At 38.4% G+C, this 18870-nt stretch overlaps 1 protein-coding gene across 5 annotated transcripts in view; it reads left to right on the forward strand.

Moving 5' to 3' along the window:
- Positions 1–18870, forward strand: part of TRIM9 (tripartite motif containing 9) — a 144687-nt gene that overhangs the window by 86513 nt on the left and 39304 nt on the right. For all 5 annotated transcript variants that reach the window (XM_007536040.3, XM_016193852.2, XM_060174977.1 and 2 more), the window contains exon 4: positions 11248–11358. In XM_007536040.3, coding sequence (XP_007536102.1) covers positions 11248–11358 — 111 coding nt within the window. The remainder of the gene's footprint in view (positions 1–11247; positions 11359–18870) is intronic.

Below are 18870 nucleotides of genomic sequence, written 5' to 3' on the forward strand. Positions count from 1 at the left end.
AGAGCTATGCTAGCTATCTTTTGGGAAATAAGAAGAATGGCTAGGCTTTCTCTCTAAATAGGAAACCAATCATTTTTGTACATCATGTTTTTTTTTTCTGTTTTTCTTTTTTTAATTTCTTTATTGGGGAATTAATGTTTTACACTAAAAGTAAATACAATAGTTTGTACATGCACAACATTTCTCAGTTTTCCATATAACAATAGAACCCCCACTAGTTCCTCTGACATCCTTTATGGACCTGTATTCTCCTCCACACTCACCCCAGAGACTTTTACTTTGGTGTAGTACACCAATTCTAGTTCAGGTTCTACTTATGTTTTCTCTTCTGATCTTGTTTTTCAACTTCTGCCTGAGAGTGAGATCATCCCATATTCACCCTTCTGTTTCTGACTTATTTCACTTAACATAATTTTTCAAGGTCCATCCAAGATGTGTCTTTAGGTCTGGGTTAATTGTTTGGGATCCTCTGGGTTTCTTGAACCTTTATGTCTTTTGTGTTGTCAGACTAGAGAAATTTTCCGCAATTATGTCCTGAAGAATGCTTTCTTTCCCTCCCTATCTTTCTTCCTCTGGTAAGCCAATAATGTGTATATTATTTCTTTTGAAGTCATCCCATAAGACTCTGTTGTTGTTTTCAGTATCTCTTAATCTCTTTTTGAGATCTCTTCTTTTATAGTTGTTTCTAATTCATCCTCGATCTTGCTAATTCTGTCTTCAGCCTCATTTATTCTCTTCTCTCTCCCCTCTACTGTTTTCTGGAGTCCAACTACTTTTTTTACCCTGTTCTGATATTGTTTTAGCTTGTTCATCTAGTTGTGTTCTTAAGCTCAGCTATTTCAGCTTTCAGCTCTCTAATAACATTGAGATAACTGGTGTTTTCTTCCAGAGTCTCATTTGTTGTTTCTGCATTTCTGATGACAATTCTTTCAAAGTCTTTACTCACTCCTGTGATTATTTCATTAACTAGTGTTTGGATATTGACCTCATTATTTTGTGCTTCAACCTTTGGGGGCCTTTCAGCTGGACTTTTGTCCTGGTTCATTTCTCCAATATTTCTTCTTGTCGGTTTAACTATTATATATAGTATGTTATGAGTTCCCTCTCTCAGAACTTTTCAAATTACTGATCACTCTTCCCTGGATTGACTTGTGTCTAAGTAAGGTAGTTAAAGGATTCACAATTGTGGAAATTGACAGTTGTTTCAATATTATTTTAATCCCTATGTTGGAGCTCAGTGGCTTAAAAACCTTTTTTTTTCCTCCCCTGTAGGCTATGGGAACCTGAGGGCTTTTAAAATATAAGTAGGCCTCTTAGCTTAATCATTCACTGCTGACCAAGAGATAAAGTAGGGTGTGGCAGAGATAATCCAGTGGCTATGCAAAGAGACTCTCACAGCCCCACTGCTAGGCCACCAAGGTATAGATCTTTTCCTGAGTTTCCTGGTCAGTTCTCTGTCCCTTGATGTCAGCACAGGGCTTCCCCACTGCTGCTCCAGATTCTGAGGGCAATAGCAGTGGAGACTCACAGTTGCATTTGGTGAGTCTTAGGGGAGGCCTCTCTTCCCTTCAGCTCTCTTTTTGTTGGTGAAACAGACTGGAGGTGGTGTCTCAACTGGTAAACTGCTAGACAGTTACCTGCCACTTAATCTCTCTTTAGGCTCCTCTCTGTCCACAAACCACATGTGTTTGCACTCACCAGTGATTTGGTGGGTTCCTGAAGTCGTTCTAGTCCTGTCTTGTTGCTGTCCCAGGTGGTCTCCTTTGGTATTCCTAGTTGACCCAGGAGAGAAAAGGAGAGAAACACAGCTGCCACTCAGTACATCATATTTTTTTAATTGCCTCCAGGATTATTGCTGGGGCTCACTGTCTGCATGATGAATCTCCCACTCCCAGCAGCCATTTGTTTTTCTTTTTTTCTTTCTATTTTTAATTGATAAGACAGAGAAATTGAAAGGGAAGTAGGAGATAGAGAAGAAGGACGAATAATAGACACCTGCATACCTATATCACTACTTATGAAGCATACCTCCTGAGGAGGGGATCAGGGCCTCAAACCTGATGTCTTTGCACATGGCAATGTGTTGCTCAACTGGGTGAACCACGACCTGGACCTTCATCATAAAATATAAGCAGTTTGGTATGTCTCTTTTTACAAACATGGAAGATGCTTTTCTGGCATCTTTGAACAGACCACGATGAGTAGTTTGTGGTAAGTCATACAGTGACTATAATGACAATACCAGTTCTTTATATGGGAGAGAAAAAAAAAGGCAGCAATCTAGACAGAAAATTACATATAAAAACAAGGGGATTTAGACAGTAGTGCAGTGGGTTAAGTGCACATGGCACAAAAGCACAAGGACCAGTATTAGAATCCTGGTTCAAGCTCCTGACTCCTCACCTGCAGGGGGCGTCACTTCACAACTAATGAAGCAGATCTTCAAGTATCTATCTTTCTCTCCCCTTCTCTATTTTCCCCTCCTTTCTCGATTTCTCTCTGTCCTATCCACCAGCAATAACAATAATAACAAGGGCAACAATGGCAACAAAAATGGGAAAAGTGGCCTCCAGGAGCAGTGGATTAATAGTGCAGCAGGCACTGAGTCCCAGTGATAACCCTTGAGGCAATATATATATATTAAAGCAAAGGGGGCTAGGGAAGTGGCTTAGTGGTACAATTCATGCCTTGCATGCATGAGCTTCATCACTACTGTTGTGTAAAATGATGGAACAATGCTCTGGTCTCATTCTCTTCCCATACAAAAAAGAAAAAATGGAGAAAATCATTTATCTACACCAAAAAAAGAGGGTTATTATTCCCGCCCTCCTTCATGCTGCCACAACAGGATGGAACTAAGTGGAAATGGTGGAGCTCTGCTGTAGAGACACATGATGTGGTCCATCAGTCCTGAATGACCTTCCTGACAGGGCATACTGATGCACTCACTCATGGGCTGCTGAACCAAGGCAGCTGCCTGCCCTCATTTCCCCTGCCCAGGCTAGTTACCTACCCCAGATCCCAAAGGGCTCTAGAAACTAGAGACAGGTGGCTGGTTGGCCCCCATGGCAGCAGAGCCATTCTTTCTTCTGTCTCTAATGATTTGTTTCTCTGCTGTTTTCAATTTATTATATCTGTCACTACATCTAAAAACAGCAAGAAATGCTAAAGCCATAACTACTGATGCCAGCCTCCGTAGTCCTCTCCCTCTGCTTTTCTCCCCCATCTTATCCCTTTTTTTATCACTTCTATTGCTACTAAAATTTGTGCAGAAAAAAAAAACTGGCCTTTTATAGACATCACTCCCAGGCACAGTACTTCTTTCTGTCTTCGTTGGCTAACCCATCACTCACAGGTCTGTAAGAAAAATCTTATGGTCTCCTGCCTCCCTTTGGCCAAATTCTCCAGAGGCCTCCTTGTTGCTGACAAAGAAGAGAATTACGAGTGTTTTTCTGGCAACTTTCTCTCTTGAGCTATCCAAAAGCCTATAAAGGATGGAAAGTGATTGTGTATAAAGACAGTCTTTGTAATCTACTCATGTCCCTCTCTGAAAGAACTGATTACTTGAACAGATTGAATAGTTCTGTTGCTGAGGCAAAATGGAACTGAATGGTAAAGAGCTCAATCTATTATGGGGACCCAAGTGTGTGGATACACTTTATCACTTCCCAGTTTCTAATCTTGGAAAAAAATCCATGACACAGTTTCTTTCATTTGTGGATAAAGTAGTTCTCACTCCAGAGGGCATTGAAGAACATTCTACATAGTGATCAATATGTTATTAGCTATTACTGTTTTTGTTATCATTGAGGGAGAAGGATTGGGAATATAGTTTCATTCAAAACATCAAAGAAGTGCTCCTAGAAACTTATTTTCTGTAATCCCAGAGTTCACAGTGTAGAATTGCCATACACATAGTATGACTGATTGCTTAGGAACCCAAGAAATTCTTCACTTACCCGAGTTTACAATTGATTATTAAATTAGCATACCACTAGTGATAAAGTATCACTGAGTTTGGTGAGCTATTTTTAAAGGCTTATAAAAAGACTTTTGAGACATATGTGTATGTGACCATATTTTAGGAACACTATTTGAAATGTAAGTTACAGCTAATACTTTTCTGTGCTTTGAAAAGAAAACACTGGAACCAAATATCTATTTTCAGGATGTGGTGAGCTCTAAAGCAAATGTCAGACAGCTACTGGAAGGAAAATGCTTTTGAACTTTTAAAAAATATTTTTAAATTTACTTTTATTATCTTTATTTATTGGATAGAGACAGCCAGAAATCTAGAGGGAAGATGGGAAGAGAGAGAAACTTGCAGACCTGCTTCACCACTTGTGAATCTTTCCCCCTGCAGGTAGGGACCAGGGACTTGAACCTGGGTCCTTGTGCACTGTAATGTGTGCGCTCAACCAGGTGCACCATCACCTGCCTCCACTTTTGAACTTTTAAGAAACATAACTGAGTCACATTTAGAACTACTGGATAAGAATCTCACAATCAGTAGAATAAATTGGAGCCCCAGGTTTCTTGTCCTATGAGTATGTTTTATTAACATATCTCCAAATTTATCCTTAGTTGGGTCTCTCTAATGTTCTCACTGTCTGTGATCCTCACAGGGACTTTGTTGCAACATTTAAAATCTGGCACTAGAAAAGGCTGACAGAGAACCTAGTGGGAGATTATATTGTTATGTGGAAAACTGAGAAATGTTATGTATGTACAAACTATTGTATTTACTGTCAACTGTAAAACATTAATCCCCCAATAAAGGAAAAAAAGTAAAAATAAAATAAAATCTATTGAGGTCTGTACCTTATTCAGTAACTTTACAAATGTCTTTTATTTTAAGTAAAATAAAAGGAAGGCTAAATGGTAGTGCACCTGGTTGAGTGCACATGTTACAATGTGCAAGCATACAGATTCAAGCTCCCAGTGCCCAACTGCAGGGGGAAACTTTACAGTTGATGAAGACATGCTGCAGACGTCTCTCTATCTCTCTTCTTCTTTATCTCCCCTCAATTTCCTTCTGTCTCTATTGAAAAACAAAAGGCTTTCTGGTGTTAGGGGTTAGTTAAAATTGGCAGTTTTGTTAGATTATGAAAACTACAGTGAAGGCTTAACTTTTCAGATAATAATGCTAAGTTATGTTGGAAATAGTGAAAGGAAAAACCTAACTAGCCAATATTTGGCATGAGTTACTTCCTGCCATAAGTCCATTCTCCAGCCATCAGTTTCCAAACAGCCCAGATCCTAGGAGAAGGGGCAAGAGCAGAGAACTGGATATCCAGAAGACAAGGCTGTTTCTGCAAACTCACTTTTAAGTCATCTTCAATTTTTGAGATATTAAGTCTGTCTTTTCCCAGCATTATGTGTATGCTAATGCTAAAATGAGATCACATGGCCCCACTTTCCTCTTTGTTTATTGACTCTGATAAGTCACATATTTCCAACATGTCTCTATCCAATAAATAAATAAATATTTAAATAGATAAGATAAAAAATACCAAAGATTGACATTATCATTCATATAGCATTTATAATTTGAAATAATTCTACAATTGTCTTTTCTAAAAGTTACTTTATTTATTTTTAATGATATAGATATGGAGAGAAAAACAGAGAGAGACCAGAGCACTGCTCAGGTATGGTTATGATGGTGTAGGGGGTTGAACCTGGGACTTCAGAGTCTCAGACATGAAAGTCTTACATAACCATCTCCCCAGCCCTACAATCATCTTAAATGTGTTGTCTCTCCAGTATTTTAGAATGAATTCATATTTTGAATAATATTAAATGATAGGTCACTTCTTCATTGCCTTTCAACTCTAAAATCCTCAGGGAGAAAAAGAAAAACAGAAAATAACTAGTTTTTAGTGTCCATGTGTGGTTGGTAATCCCAGTGTAAGGCAATCAGACTATCTGCAATGCCCTTTGCCTTAACCCAGACAGGACTGATACTTATCTCCAGAAGATACAGAACATATACTTTGAAGATGATAGAATCTGGTGACTCCACTGTATAGCCTTTAAACCACCATACTCCATCAATTAATGTGGCCCATCATAAACAGTAAATGTCCTCTTCTGTGTACGGAGCCACACTAGGATGCTTATCTCTCCAAATGGCTTTTTTTTTCATTCATTAATGTCGCCATACAAAGACATAGTATTCTATAAACTAAGGCTTGCATATTCCACTTAATGTTTATTGATGAGGCTGGTAGTGGCTTTCACACTTCTGGAATAGAAAGGTCACAGCTTTTCTGTTAACATCTCAAGCCTCCCTAAAAAGCAGACATGCATTTTATTTAATAGGCCTAAATGATGCTTTTCTAAATTCAAAGCCTATGGCTTATTTCTGAAAGGATGCACATGCATTAAAAACACTAGTACTTAGAATGGGGAAATATTTGCTTAAAATCACATAGGAGAATGGTCACACACAAGAAATTCAAAATACTCTTCAAGAGCTGATGAGATAGCAAAATGGTTATGCAAAAAGACTTTCATGCCTGAGGCACCAAGGTTCCTAGGTTCAGTCCCCAGTACCACCATAAGTCAGAGCAGAGCAGTGCTCTAGCAAAAATAAGTAAATAAATAATTACTCTTCATTAATTTAAGTGCCTGTAATTTTCAGTGGATACAAATATATTATTTCAACTCTAGGAAAAAATAGAAAATTCTATATTTTACAAGACAAATCTTCTAGCCAAAGTACTTAATACCACATCCAGGGGACATGATTCACAAATGTTGGAGCAGTGCTACAGACGTCTCTCTCCTCTCAGTCTTTACCTCTTTACTTCCTATCTTTAAAAAAAAAAAAAAAAAAAGGTTGCTAGGAATGAGGAGCTGCACAGATACCAAGACTCAGAGATCACCCTATTGGTAAAATAAATAGAAAGGGAGAAATAAAGAGAAGAAGAGAAGTGTGTTTTACCTATAACTTACAGTTGAGTCATTTCTAAGCATCACTTAGTCATCTGGCTTCCGTATGTGATGAAACATGTAGAAAGTCTTCCAAGTGATCAAAAGGACCTATGAAGAACAAATTCTTTAAGCTTGCAACTTAAAAGTAGTTGTACAATAAATAGAAAAAAATGGTTAAAATATAAGTATACTTAAGGGAATTTGTTTTAAGAAGTAATGTAATTAGTTCTACTTAAGGTAGTATATCTTGGAATAGAAGGAAAACAATCCTGATGCTTATTTAGTCTAAAAAATACATTATATCCTTCCCGAATCCATAATGAGTAAGAATACCATAAGAAAAGGTTAAAAGAAAAAGAAAGGAAAATATTTAAAGAGCTCCATGTAAGATGGAGGGATGCATGAAATGGAAGAAGGATGTCAAGGTCAAAGTTTATTCATTGTCTCCTGAAAACTGGCTTGAGCTTTAATGCTGATGAAAGCAGGAAAACTGTTCTTCAGTCCCCATTATTGTCATTCCTGCAAGTTGCACATTTCCTAAGAAAACGAGTTCTTGATGCCAGTGTTTTCTATGGAGCATCAGAACCACAGCAGAGATATGTGGGACTAAAAGAAAAAGCACTATGGTTTGGCTTCATAGGAATTGTTATCCATGAAAAATATAATGTGGGAATAAATAATAATACTAGCAGTAAGTGGTAAAATAACACTGAGTGAAGAAGATAGAAACTACAATAACTAATAAAGATGCTCAGAGAAAAAATATTCTCTCAAAAGCTCTAATGGCTGACTTCCATAAAGTGGGAAATTTTGCTAAATTAATTCAGAAACTGGAAATCAATAAAAACATACCCAAAAGTAGTGTTTCTGGAAAACCTGTAGCTAAGCTGTTAGCAGTAATTTCACAGACAATTGTGGTCATAGTGAAATGGTTGATCAAAATGTAAAAAAAGGAAGTCGGGCTGCAGCACAGCGGGTTAAGCACAGGTGGCGCAAAGCGCAAGGACAGGAGTAAGGATCCCGGTTCAAGTCCCCGAGTCCCCACCTGCAGGGAAGTCACTTCACAAGCGGTGAAGCAGGTCTGCAGGTGTCTTTCTCTCCCCCTCTCTGTCTTCCCCTCCTCTATCCATTTCTCTCTGTCCTATCCAACAACAATAACAACAATAATAACTACAACAATAAAACAAGGACAATAAAAGGGAATAAATAAATATTTTTTTTAAAAAAATATCTATTTGTAGTAACTAAGAGCTGAAAAGAAATTTCAGGGACTTTGAGTCCTTCCAAGAACCTTGAACCATAGAATACAGGAGCCAATGGCAAGCTACTACTGAAACTCACTCTTTGGCAGTGCAACAATAATGCTTCTTAAAAGTAGTCAGAGAGCTCCAATATTCAGATAGCAACTTTGGCACTAGGTAAAAGTTGTTTGAGAAGGAAGTTTATAGAAGTAGACATAGAATTTTATGAGGAATGAATAATGTATTTGTCTCAGCACATACAGGTCATAAAATTTTTACTAAGCTGAATGTTTTGGAAAATAAACCCATATCAGTTTGTTTTGCCTAATTGCTGTGGGTTACAGTGCTCTGACAAGATTTGTGTATGTTATTCAGACAATAAGAGCCAATTAGATATTGTTCTAGAGTAAAATTGTAAATTTTGAGCAGGGAACATAGCATAATGGTTATGCAAAAGACTTTCATGCCTGTGTCTCTATCCAAAATCCCAGGTTCAATCATATATACCACCATATGCCAGAGCTGTACTCTGATCTTCCTTCCATCCATTCTTTCTTTCTTTCTCCCTTCCTTCCTGCCTTCCTTTTTTCATTTTTTTTTGCTCTTTCTCTTGGTATCTCTCTCATTAAAATAAAGTAAATATATTTTTAAAGTGGTAAAGTTTAAGTATTATACCACAATAAATCAGTTAGAAAAAGAGACCTGTAATAATGAATTGGCAAAAATTAGAAAGATGTTTAATGTGAAAATATAGAGGAACAGGAATAGTGAAATTATGATAACTCATCAGTGGGATAGTTATGTAACCATTAGCATATATTACGGGGGAAAATTGGAAAATACCTGTGATATAATGTTATATGGGAAGAGAGTAAAACTGGCATGTACTATGATTGCAAATACTGTCTAAATAATAATAATAATAATAAAACAGCAAACACTTTAAAATTTGATATTAGAGTGATGAGATAGTTTGCATTTTCCCATCAACTTTTCAGCTGTTTAGGAAACTGGATGTAATTTAACTAAAAAATATATAATAAAATTAAAGAACACTGATATTTTTTACATTTATATTTTTTTCATTTGGGGGTGGATTAATGGCTTATAGTACAATTATTTACACATGGGCACAATTTCCCATCTCCATGTGATGGGTGTCTGCAAAATACCTCCAACCTAGAACCCCAAACCTTCCCCTCCCCACTTAAACTCCCCTCCTGACTTTTTAAAGTAATTATTGGGGTTATTTTGTTTTGTTTTGTTTTTAAATTTAATTTTATTTATTTGTTTCCCCTTTTGTTGCCCTTGTCTTTTTTATTGTTGTTGTAGTTATTGTTGTTGTTATTGATGTCATTGTTAGGACAGAGAGAAATGGAGAGAGGAGGGGAAGACAGAGAGGGGGAGAGAAAGATAGACACCTGCAGACCTGCTTCACCGCCTGTGAAGCGACTCCCCTGCAGGTGGGGAGCCGGGGGCTTGAACCGGGATCCTTATGCCGGTCCTTGCGCTTTGCGCCACGTGCGCTTAACCCACTACCTAAAGTAATTATTGTTAAGACTCCTTTCAGTTTTCACCTATACAGTCTGTAAATCTGGATCTCTTTGAAACTTTTGCAAAAAACATATATAGATATCAAAGATGTAGGTAAGGTTTCTAGAGAACCCGATTGACTCCAGGCTTCAAAAATCACTTCAGAACTTGAAGTCACTGAACCGAGAACCTCTAATGAAAGAAATTTTTCAAGGACTATGAAAGTTTGACACTGAGCAAAGACTGGGACCCAGGGAGAGTGGGGATACAGAACTTTGGTGGGGGGTGTGGTGTGGAACTATACATTATAATCCTATAATCTTAAACCATTAATGAAAAATTTAAAAAGTTAAAAAAAAAAAAAAAAGAGACAACTTCCCAGGGCCAGAAATGTTCATGAGGTCTCTTACTAGGTGAAAGCACACTCACAGCTTGTCAAATAGAACAGCCTTAAAAGTACTTTCAAGGGGCCATGCAGTGGTACACCTAGTAGAGTGTACATACTACAGTGAACAAGGACCCTGGTCCCTACCTGCAGGAAGAAACCTTCATGAACAGTGAAGCAGTGCTGCAGTTCTATCAATCTATTTCCCTCTCTCTCCTCCTTCCTTAATTTCTCTCTGTCTCTATCCTAAATAAATAAATAAATATATAAAGGATAGACTTTAAAGAAAAACACTTTCAAACTAAAGCAGTGATTCTAAATGGATTATTCTCAAATTTTAATTCTGCACCCATATTTCTCTGATTTATTGGTTACTAAATTATTGTCCTTCAGCAAGTTCTACCCCAAGCTATTCCACTCACCTAAGAAAGAAGAATCAGAAAGAAAAAGAAGTAGATTTAGATGGTAACATTGGCTGTTTAGAAGGGAGAGGCAAGGATCAAGTGTGATCAAAAGTGGGTAACTGTGTTCTAGAGCAGACACTGCAAACACATTCTGGTTTGCACACTTCCTTTACAGACTCTACGAACTCCTGCTTAGGACAGTTCACAGTTGTCAGTATCTCTCAGTATTGCTTTTCTAATGGGTCACAAGTTCCTGTAAATCCATTACTCCATCTGTTCCAGGGCCATTATCCATAGCCAGCTTTGCCATGAAATATTCTCATGAATTCAGTTCTGTGTTATCACGCTCTTGCACTCCAGTTTGAAGAAGCTTAATAAATTCCAGTTTGTGGGGGTGGGATGGTGGCGCAACTGGTTAAGTGCATACATTACCAAGTGCAAGGACTCAGGTTCAAGGCCCTGCTCCCCACCTGCAGTGGGGAGGCTTTATGAGTGGTGAAGCAGGACTACAGGTGTCTTTTTATCTACCCCTGCCATCTAAATTTCTCCCTGCCCTATCAAAAGCGAAATAGAAAGGAAAAAATGAAAGAGAAAAAAAGGAAAAAATGATAACCAGGGAGTGGTGGATTCATAGTGCCTGCACTGAACCCCAGCAATAACCCTAGTGGGGTTGGGGGGAATACCAGTTTTCTTCTTTTTGATCCTCCCCCACTTTGAATTGTTCTGTTTCTCCCATCAACCCTAGGTGGTTCGCGATCAGATCTCTCACTGCACAGTAAAATTGCGCCAGACCACGGGTCTCATGGAATACTGCCTGGAGGTGATTAAGGAAAATGATCCTAGTGGGTTTTTACAGGTAAATGTCAACTGATTTCTGCTTCATAGTTTAAGTGTCCCGTAAGACTGAGTCTACAACACAAAGACCAAAGACTTAACAGCATAAGTCGCATCATAGGCAAACCACCTTCATACTGCATTGTATATGTGGGTGCTAAACTGCACTGACTTCTTGGAAGTCTCTGCCACTGTATGCAACAAGACTGAGAGGCACATGGGCTTTGGTCTGTTTATGTTTGCTCTTGCATTTAATCACAAAAGAATAATTCCAATTCCCTTCAAGTTCCATGAAAATAGAGGTGTTACCTTGTCAAAGAATTGGGTCCTTTCCCACTAATATCTCTAAGACATTTTAGTCAGCATGAAATGTTTAAGTATGAAAGTTTTCTACCTTCTAAAAGACTTCCAACTATTCAGTAAATCAGTGATTTCCCAAATAATGTGAGGTTTTCTGATTTCTTGGGTGTTTATGATTTTTCAAAAAATGTTATTAGTGACTTAATATTTATTTACAAAATTATGACAGTGGGGGCTGGTTAGTGGCACACCTGGTTGAGTGTCATGTTACATTGCACAAGGAACTGGGCTTGAGCCCGTGGTCCCTGCCTGCAGGGGGAAAGCTTCACAAATGGTAAAGCAGGGCTGCAGGTATCTCCCTATCTTTAACCCATTCTATCTCCCCCTTCCCTCTTGATTTCTGGCTGTCTCTATCCAATAAACAAATATAGATAATAAAAAAATTTTAATTATAATGAGGTATAATTCTGTACCATTCTACCACCAGAGTATCCCCATTCCCTCCATTGAAGGCTACAGTAGTTCTCCCAAGGTATAAGTCTCCCATGGTTGAATATTATTTCTATTAATTGTTTAGATATATTTGTCCATTTTATTTTCTTTTTTAATTCTTTTTTTATTTTTACTTATAGAATGGAAACACTGACAAGATCATAGGATAAGAGGAGTACAATTCCCACCACCAGAACTCTATATCTCATCCCCTCCCCTGATAGCTTTCCTATTCTTTAACCCTGTGGGAGTAAGGACCCAGGGTCATTATGGGGTGCAGAAGGTGCAAAGTCTGGCTTCTGTAATTTCTTCCCTGCTGAACGTGGGCATTGACTGTTTGATCCATACTCCCAGCCTGTCTGTCTCTTTCCCTAGTGAGGCACAGCTCTGGGGTAACAGGGCTCCAGGACACATTGCTGATGTCGTCTACCCAGGGAAGCCCGGTTGCCATCATGGTAGCATCTGGAACCTGGTGGCTGAAAAAAAGAGTTAAGATATAAAGCAGAAAAAAATGTTGAATAATCATGAACATAAAGGCTGGAATATTGCAGATGAAGATTTGAGGTCTCTGTTTTGGAAATCGCTAGTAGGTCTATTCTACATATATTCCAAAGGGCCCGGGACTTTACTAGATTTTGCCTTGCCTGACATATAATATGCAGGTGGTCACAAGTTATTGTCTGGGGAGATGATGTCATGGCTGGGAAAAGGGCTAGAAGCAGGATCAGAGAAGAGAGTAGCTCCCAAATATTGGAAAGGTGTATAAATACTGTTGATTGTAAACCCCATCAATTTGATCTGGGGCCCATATTCATTATAGGAGCCTATGTAACCTCTGCATCCTTATAAGTCTGAGCTCATATTCTGTGGTCATGAATAGAAACGTTCCAAGTTGCAATTTCAGGACCTATCTTCCTCAGGTGGTAAATAGAGTATGTTATCCAACCTCCCTTCAGAGAATGGAACATTCTCTACCATTGTTGATCCACATTGAGGGCAAGGTCCTATAGGGGCCCACAAAGGGGTCCATTGTGTTGTTCCTGATAGAGATGGCCAGTGACAATGGAGAGAGGGATATATTCAAGTTATAGGCCCATAATGTCTGTGTGGGAATCCCAAGACTCCCCGAGTAGGGCCCCAGATGATGGAGTGGCCTGATAGTGAATAAAGAGTCAACATAAAAGTATGCCAGTCTCTTGCCCTTATTCAGCTTTTGTAGTCCTTACTTTGACAAGTTTAGCTTTGGAGTGACTGAGGGAAATGTAGGTGAGGGAAGTAGGTAAGGAGGGAATCTAGGTCTAAGTAGAAGTCATTTCATTAGGTACTTTATGATGTCTTTTTAGGTCTTTCTACTTGCTTGCTTCCTTTATTGACTCACTGCAGACTATTGTGCACTTTTGCTTTCAGGCATATATTTTGCCCTAATTTATGGCTACATGTGTACATATGCCCTATCTCATAGGACCTGGTCTATATCTAGGTTTGGGGGCATTGCTAGGAATTGAAGCACCCAAAATAGAATTAAGGAGTCATATGAGAAAGGAAAGTTCTCTCCCGAGTAATGAGGCTGAAGGATTAACATTCCATGTCTGACGTCTCTGGACACAGGCTGAAGTGAAGCGTGCCGAGGTGGTACTCATTGCATTGATTAGGCTGGGACCAGAGATGCAGTATCATTTGGTATGAATTGGGAGAAGCATGCTGGAAAGTGAGCCCCATCCTAGAGGTTCCAGGACTGGGGGAAATATAGACTATCTAGAGGAAGTGGGAGGTTCTTGCTGTCTTAGGGTTTAAGAAGGCAATACATAGTTATTGCTATAAACACATTATTTGGCAATTGAGTTAACTTTGAAAATCCCTGTTAGCCTTTGCTGTATCATACATGATGTCATCATAATTTATGTCCTTTGATATTATTTATATATAGCTGTATATTATAAAGTAACATTACCAGTTGCTTCTGTTCTCCCTGGTTAAGTTTTCAGGAGAATCAACATTTCAAAGAACAAGTCATTATTAGAAATGTACTAAAAATTTGAGCCCACTGTTAAAATTCAGTCTGATTACCAATTTGAAGTCCTAAGTGCTTATATTGAAGGAACATATACTCAGCCTATGCATTAAAAAGTTTGATACATTCAATCAATTTTTCCCTTCTCATATTAATCATATAGTGATTTATGAGACTACAAGTTAATAGGAGTGTACATTAACACCATTCCCGCCACCATAGGACTGTGTCCCGTCCACCACCCCCACTCCCCAGTGAAGCTGAACATCTACTCTCACCCTCCACTCAGAGATTTTTACTTTGGTGACCTACTCCAAACTCAATCAAATTCTGCTTTGGGGTTCCCTTTCTGTTCTTCTTTTTCAACTTCTGTTTATGAATGGAATTATCCCATAATCGTCTTTGTCTTTCTGAATTAACTCACTTAGCATAATTCTTTCTAACTCCATTAGAAGGTGGGTTCATAATTCGTAATAGCTGCATAGTATTACATTGTGTATATACCACAGCTTTCTCAGCCATTCATCTGTTGTTGGGCACCTGGGTTGCTTCCAGCATTTAGGTATTACAAATTGTGCTACTATGAACATAGGTGTACACAAATCTTTTTGGTTGGGTGTTAGGGAGTCCTTGGGGTATATCCCTAGGAGAGGAATTACTGGGTCATACAGAAGGTCCATCTCGAGCCCTGTGAGGGTTATCCAGACTGCTCTCCAGAGAGGCTGGACCAATTTACATTCCCACCAGCAGGGGTTCTTTTGTCCCCACAACCTCTCCAGCATTTGTTGCTGCTGTCAGTTTTGATGTATGCCATTTTCACAGCGGTGAGGTGGTATTTCAATGTTGTCTTTATTTGCATGTCTCTGATAATCAATGACCTGGAGAAATTTTTCATATGTTTGTTAGCCTTTTGGATCTCATTCTGTTCATATCTTCTGCCCATTTTTTGGATGAGGTCATTTGATTTTTTTGTTGCTAAGTTTGGTGAGCTCTTTATTTATTTGGGTTATTAATCTCTGTCTGATGTATGGCATTTGAAGATCTTCTCCCATTCTATGAAAGGTCTCTTTGGGTGACAATTTCTTTTGCATAGTTTCTGGTCTAGCATACAGGTCCTTGATCCATTTGGAGTTGATTTTTGTTTTTGGTGAGATAAAGTGGTTCAGTTTCATTTTTCTGCGTGTTTCAACTCAGTTTTCCCAGAACCATTTATTGAAGAAAACCTCCTTCCTACATTTAATAATTTGTGCCCCTTTATCAAAAATTAGATATTCATAGGTGTGGGGGTTTAGTTCTGGGCTTTCAAATCTGGTCCACTAATCTGTGTACCTATTTTTGTCCCAGTACTAGGCTGTTTTGATTATGATGGCCTTATTGTAGTGTCTACTTAGACTTAGAGACCCTCCTCACCTACTTCCTATTACACTTCCTTCACTTACTCCAAAGCAAACCTTATCAAAGAAAGGACTGAAAAAGCTGAATAAGGATAAGAGACTAGCATACTTTAACGATGACTTTTTAGTCACTATCAGGCCACCTCATCAGCTGGGTCCCTAATCGGGGAGTCCTGAGATTCCCAAACAGACAAGATGGGCCTAAACCTCAAATAAATCCCTCTCTCCATTGTTACTGGTCATCTCTATCAGGAATAACACATAGGACCCCATAGGACCTTGCCCTCAACTTGTATCAACAACAGTAAAGAATGTTCCATCCTCCAAAGGGAGGCTGGATAACATACTCTACGCTACACCTGAAGAAGATGGGTCCTGATATTGGGGCATTTTGGAATGTTCCTACTCATGACCACAGAATGTGAGCTCAGATCTACATGGATGCAGAAGTCACATAGGCTTCTAAGCTGAATATGGGGCCCAGATAAGATCAAATCAATGGGGTTTGCAGTCAACAATATTTATACCCCTTTCACATATTTGGGAGCTACTCTCTTCCATGATCCAGCTTTCTGGTCCTTTTTCCAGCCATGACATCATCTCCCCAGACAATAACTTTGATCCATTTTATTTTCTATGGTCCAGCCTTCTCTAAAGTGTGGTGTTCTCCCAGTTGTTAGGTTTCCTATTTATTCTTATGGAATTTTTCTTTTGATGTATAGAAGCTTTTTAATTTGATGTAGTCCCATTTGCTCAGTCTTGTTTTGGCTTCCCTTGTCCATGGGGTGGAGTCTCCAGATAAATCCTGAGTGTTAATGTAATGAAATGTTTCACTGATATCTTCTTCTATATATTTTATACTTTCAGGTCTAATATCTAATCCTTTGATCCATTTTGAGCTAATTTTGGTGTATTATGTTTATCGGTGATTTATTTTCATTTTTCTGCATGTGGTTGTACAGTTCTCCCAGTACCACTTGTTAAAGATGCTTCCTTTTCCCATTAGCCAGTTTGGGCCCTTTTTCATATATAAAGTACCTATAAAGTATGGTTTAGTTCTGAGATGTATATCCTATTCCATTGGTCCATATGTCCATTTTGATCAATACTGCAGTTTTTTTTTTGTTGTTTTGTTTTGTTTTTTTCTCAGTATTATCACTGGGGCTTGATGCCCGCATTATGAATCCACTACTCTTGGAGGCCATTTTTTCCCATTTTGTTGCCCTTCTTATTATAGTTATTATTGTTATTGCTGTTGTTGTTAGATAGGACAAAGGGAAATTGGATGAAGAGGGAAAGACACAGAGGGAGAGACAAAGATAAACACCTGCATACCTTTTTCACCGCTTGTGAAGCGACCCCGCTAAAGGTGGGGAGCCAGGGGGCTTGAACACCAATACCACAGTTCTAATTACTGTTGATTTCTAGTATAAACTGAGTTTGGGCACTGTTGATGCCTCTATTTTTCTTCTTTTTCATCAGGAGTGCTTTTGCTATTCGTGTTTTCTTTTAATTTCTTTATTGGGGAATTAATGTTTTACATTCAACAGTAAATACAATAGTTTGTACATGCATAACATTTTCCAGTTTTCCATATAACAACACATCCCCCCTACTAGGTCCTCTGTCATCCCTTTTTGGACCTGTATTCTCCACCACACCCACCAGAGAGTCTTTTACTTTGGTGCAATACACCAACTCCAGTTCAGGTTCTACATGTGTTTTCTCTTCTAATCTTGTTTTCAACTTCTACCGGAGAGTGAAATCATCCCATATTCATCCTTCCATTTCTGACTTATTTCACTTAACATTATTTTTTCAAAGTCCATCCAAGATCGGCTAAAAACAGTGAAGTCACCATTTTTTATAGCTGAGTAGTATTCCATTGTATATATATACCCAACTTGCTCAGCCACTCATCTGTTGTTGGACACCTGGGTTGCTTCCAGGTTTTGGCTATTAAAAATTCTGCTGAAAGAAAATATGTGTACACAAATCTTTTTGGATGTGTGTGTATCCTTAAGATATATCCCCAGGAGAGGAATTGCAGGAACATAGAGTAGGTCCTAGCCTTCTGAGAGTTCTCCAGACTGTTTTCCACAGAGGTTGGAACAATTTACATTCCCGCCAGCAGTGTAGGAGGGTTCCTTTGACCCCACAACCTCTCCAGCATTTTCTGCTGTTACCTCTCCTGATGTATGACATTCTCAGAGGAGTGAAGTGATATCTCATTGTTGTCTTTATTTGCATTTCTCTGACAATCAGAGACTTGGAGCATTTTTTTCATGTGTTTCTCAGCCTTTTGTATCTCTTCTATGGAGAATATTCTGTCCATGTCCTCTCCCCATTTTTGGATAGGGTTATTTGTTTTCTTGTTGTTGAGTTTGGCAAGTTCGTTATATATTCTGGTTACTAGCCTCTTGTCTGATGTATGGCATGTAAAGATCTTCTCCCATTCTGTGAGAGGTCTCTTGGTTTGGGTAGTGGTTTCTTTTGCTGTGCAGAAGCTTTTTAATTTGATGTAGTAGCAAAGGTTTATATTTGCCTTAGTCTTCTTTGTAATTGGATTCGTTTCATTGAAGATGTCTTTAAAATTTATGGGAAAAAGAGTTCTGCCAATATTTTCCTCTAAATATCTGATAGTTTCTGATCTAACATCCAAGTCCTTGATCCACTTAGAATTTACTTTTTTATTTGGTGAAATATAGTGGTTCAGTTTCATTCTTCTGCATGTTTCAACCCACTATTTCCAACACCATTTGTTGAAGAGACTCTGCTTTCCCCATTTAATAGTCTGGGCACCTTTGTCAAAGATTAGATGTCCATACATGTGGGGGCTTATTTCTGGGCTCTGAATTCTATTCCACTTGTCAGTATGTCTATTCATGTTCCAGTAACAAGCAGTTTTGATTAAAATGGCCCTATAATACAATCTGAGATCTGGGAGTGTGATGCCTCCAGTTCTGTTCTTTCTTCTCAAGATTGTTTTGGCAATTCTAGGTCTTTTCTGGTTCCAGATAAACATCTGTAGCATTTGTTGTGTTCTCCTAAAAAATGTGATGAGGATAGCATTACATTTGTATATGGCTCTGGGTAGTATATTCATTTTGATGATGTTAACTCTGCCAACCCATGAACATGGAATATCTTTCCACTTCTTTGTGTCTTTTTCAATTTCCTTGAGTAGTGACTCATAATATTCAGTATACAAGTCTTTCACTTCTTTGGTTAGGTTTATTCCTAGATATTTTATTATTTTTGTTGCTATAGTAAAAGGAATTGATTTCTGGATTTCAATTTCTTCTACCTTAGTGTTTGCATAGAGGAATGCCACTGA

This window comes from Erinaceus europaeus, chromosome 16 (assembly GCF_950295315.1).
Source record: "Erinaceus europaeus chromosome 16, mEriEur2.1, whole genome shotgun sequence".
In the NCBI taxonomy this organism is placed as follows: domain Eukaryota; kingdom Metazoa; phylum Chordata; class Mammalia; order Eulipotyphla; family Erinaceidae; genus Erinaceus; species Erinaceus europaeus.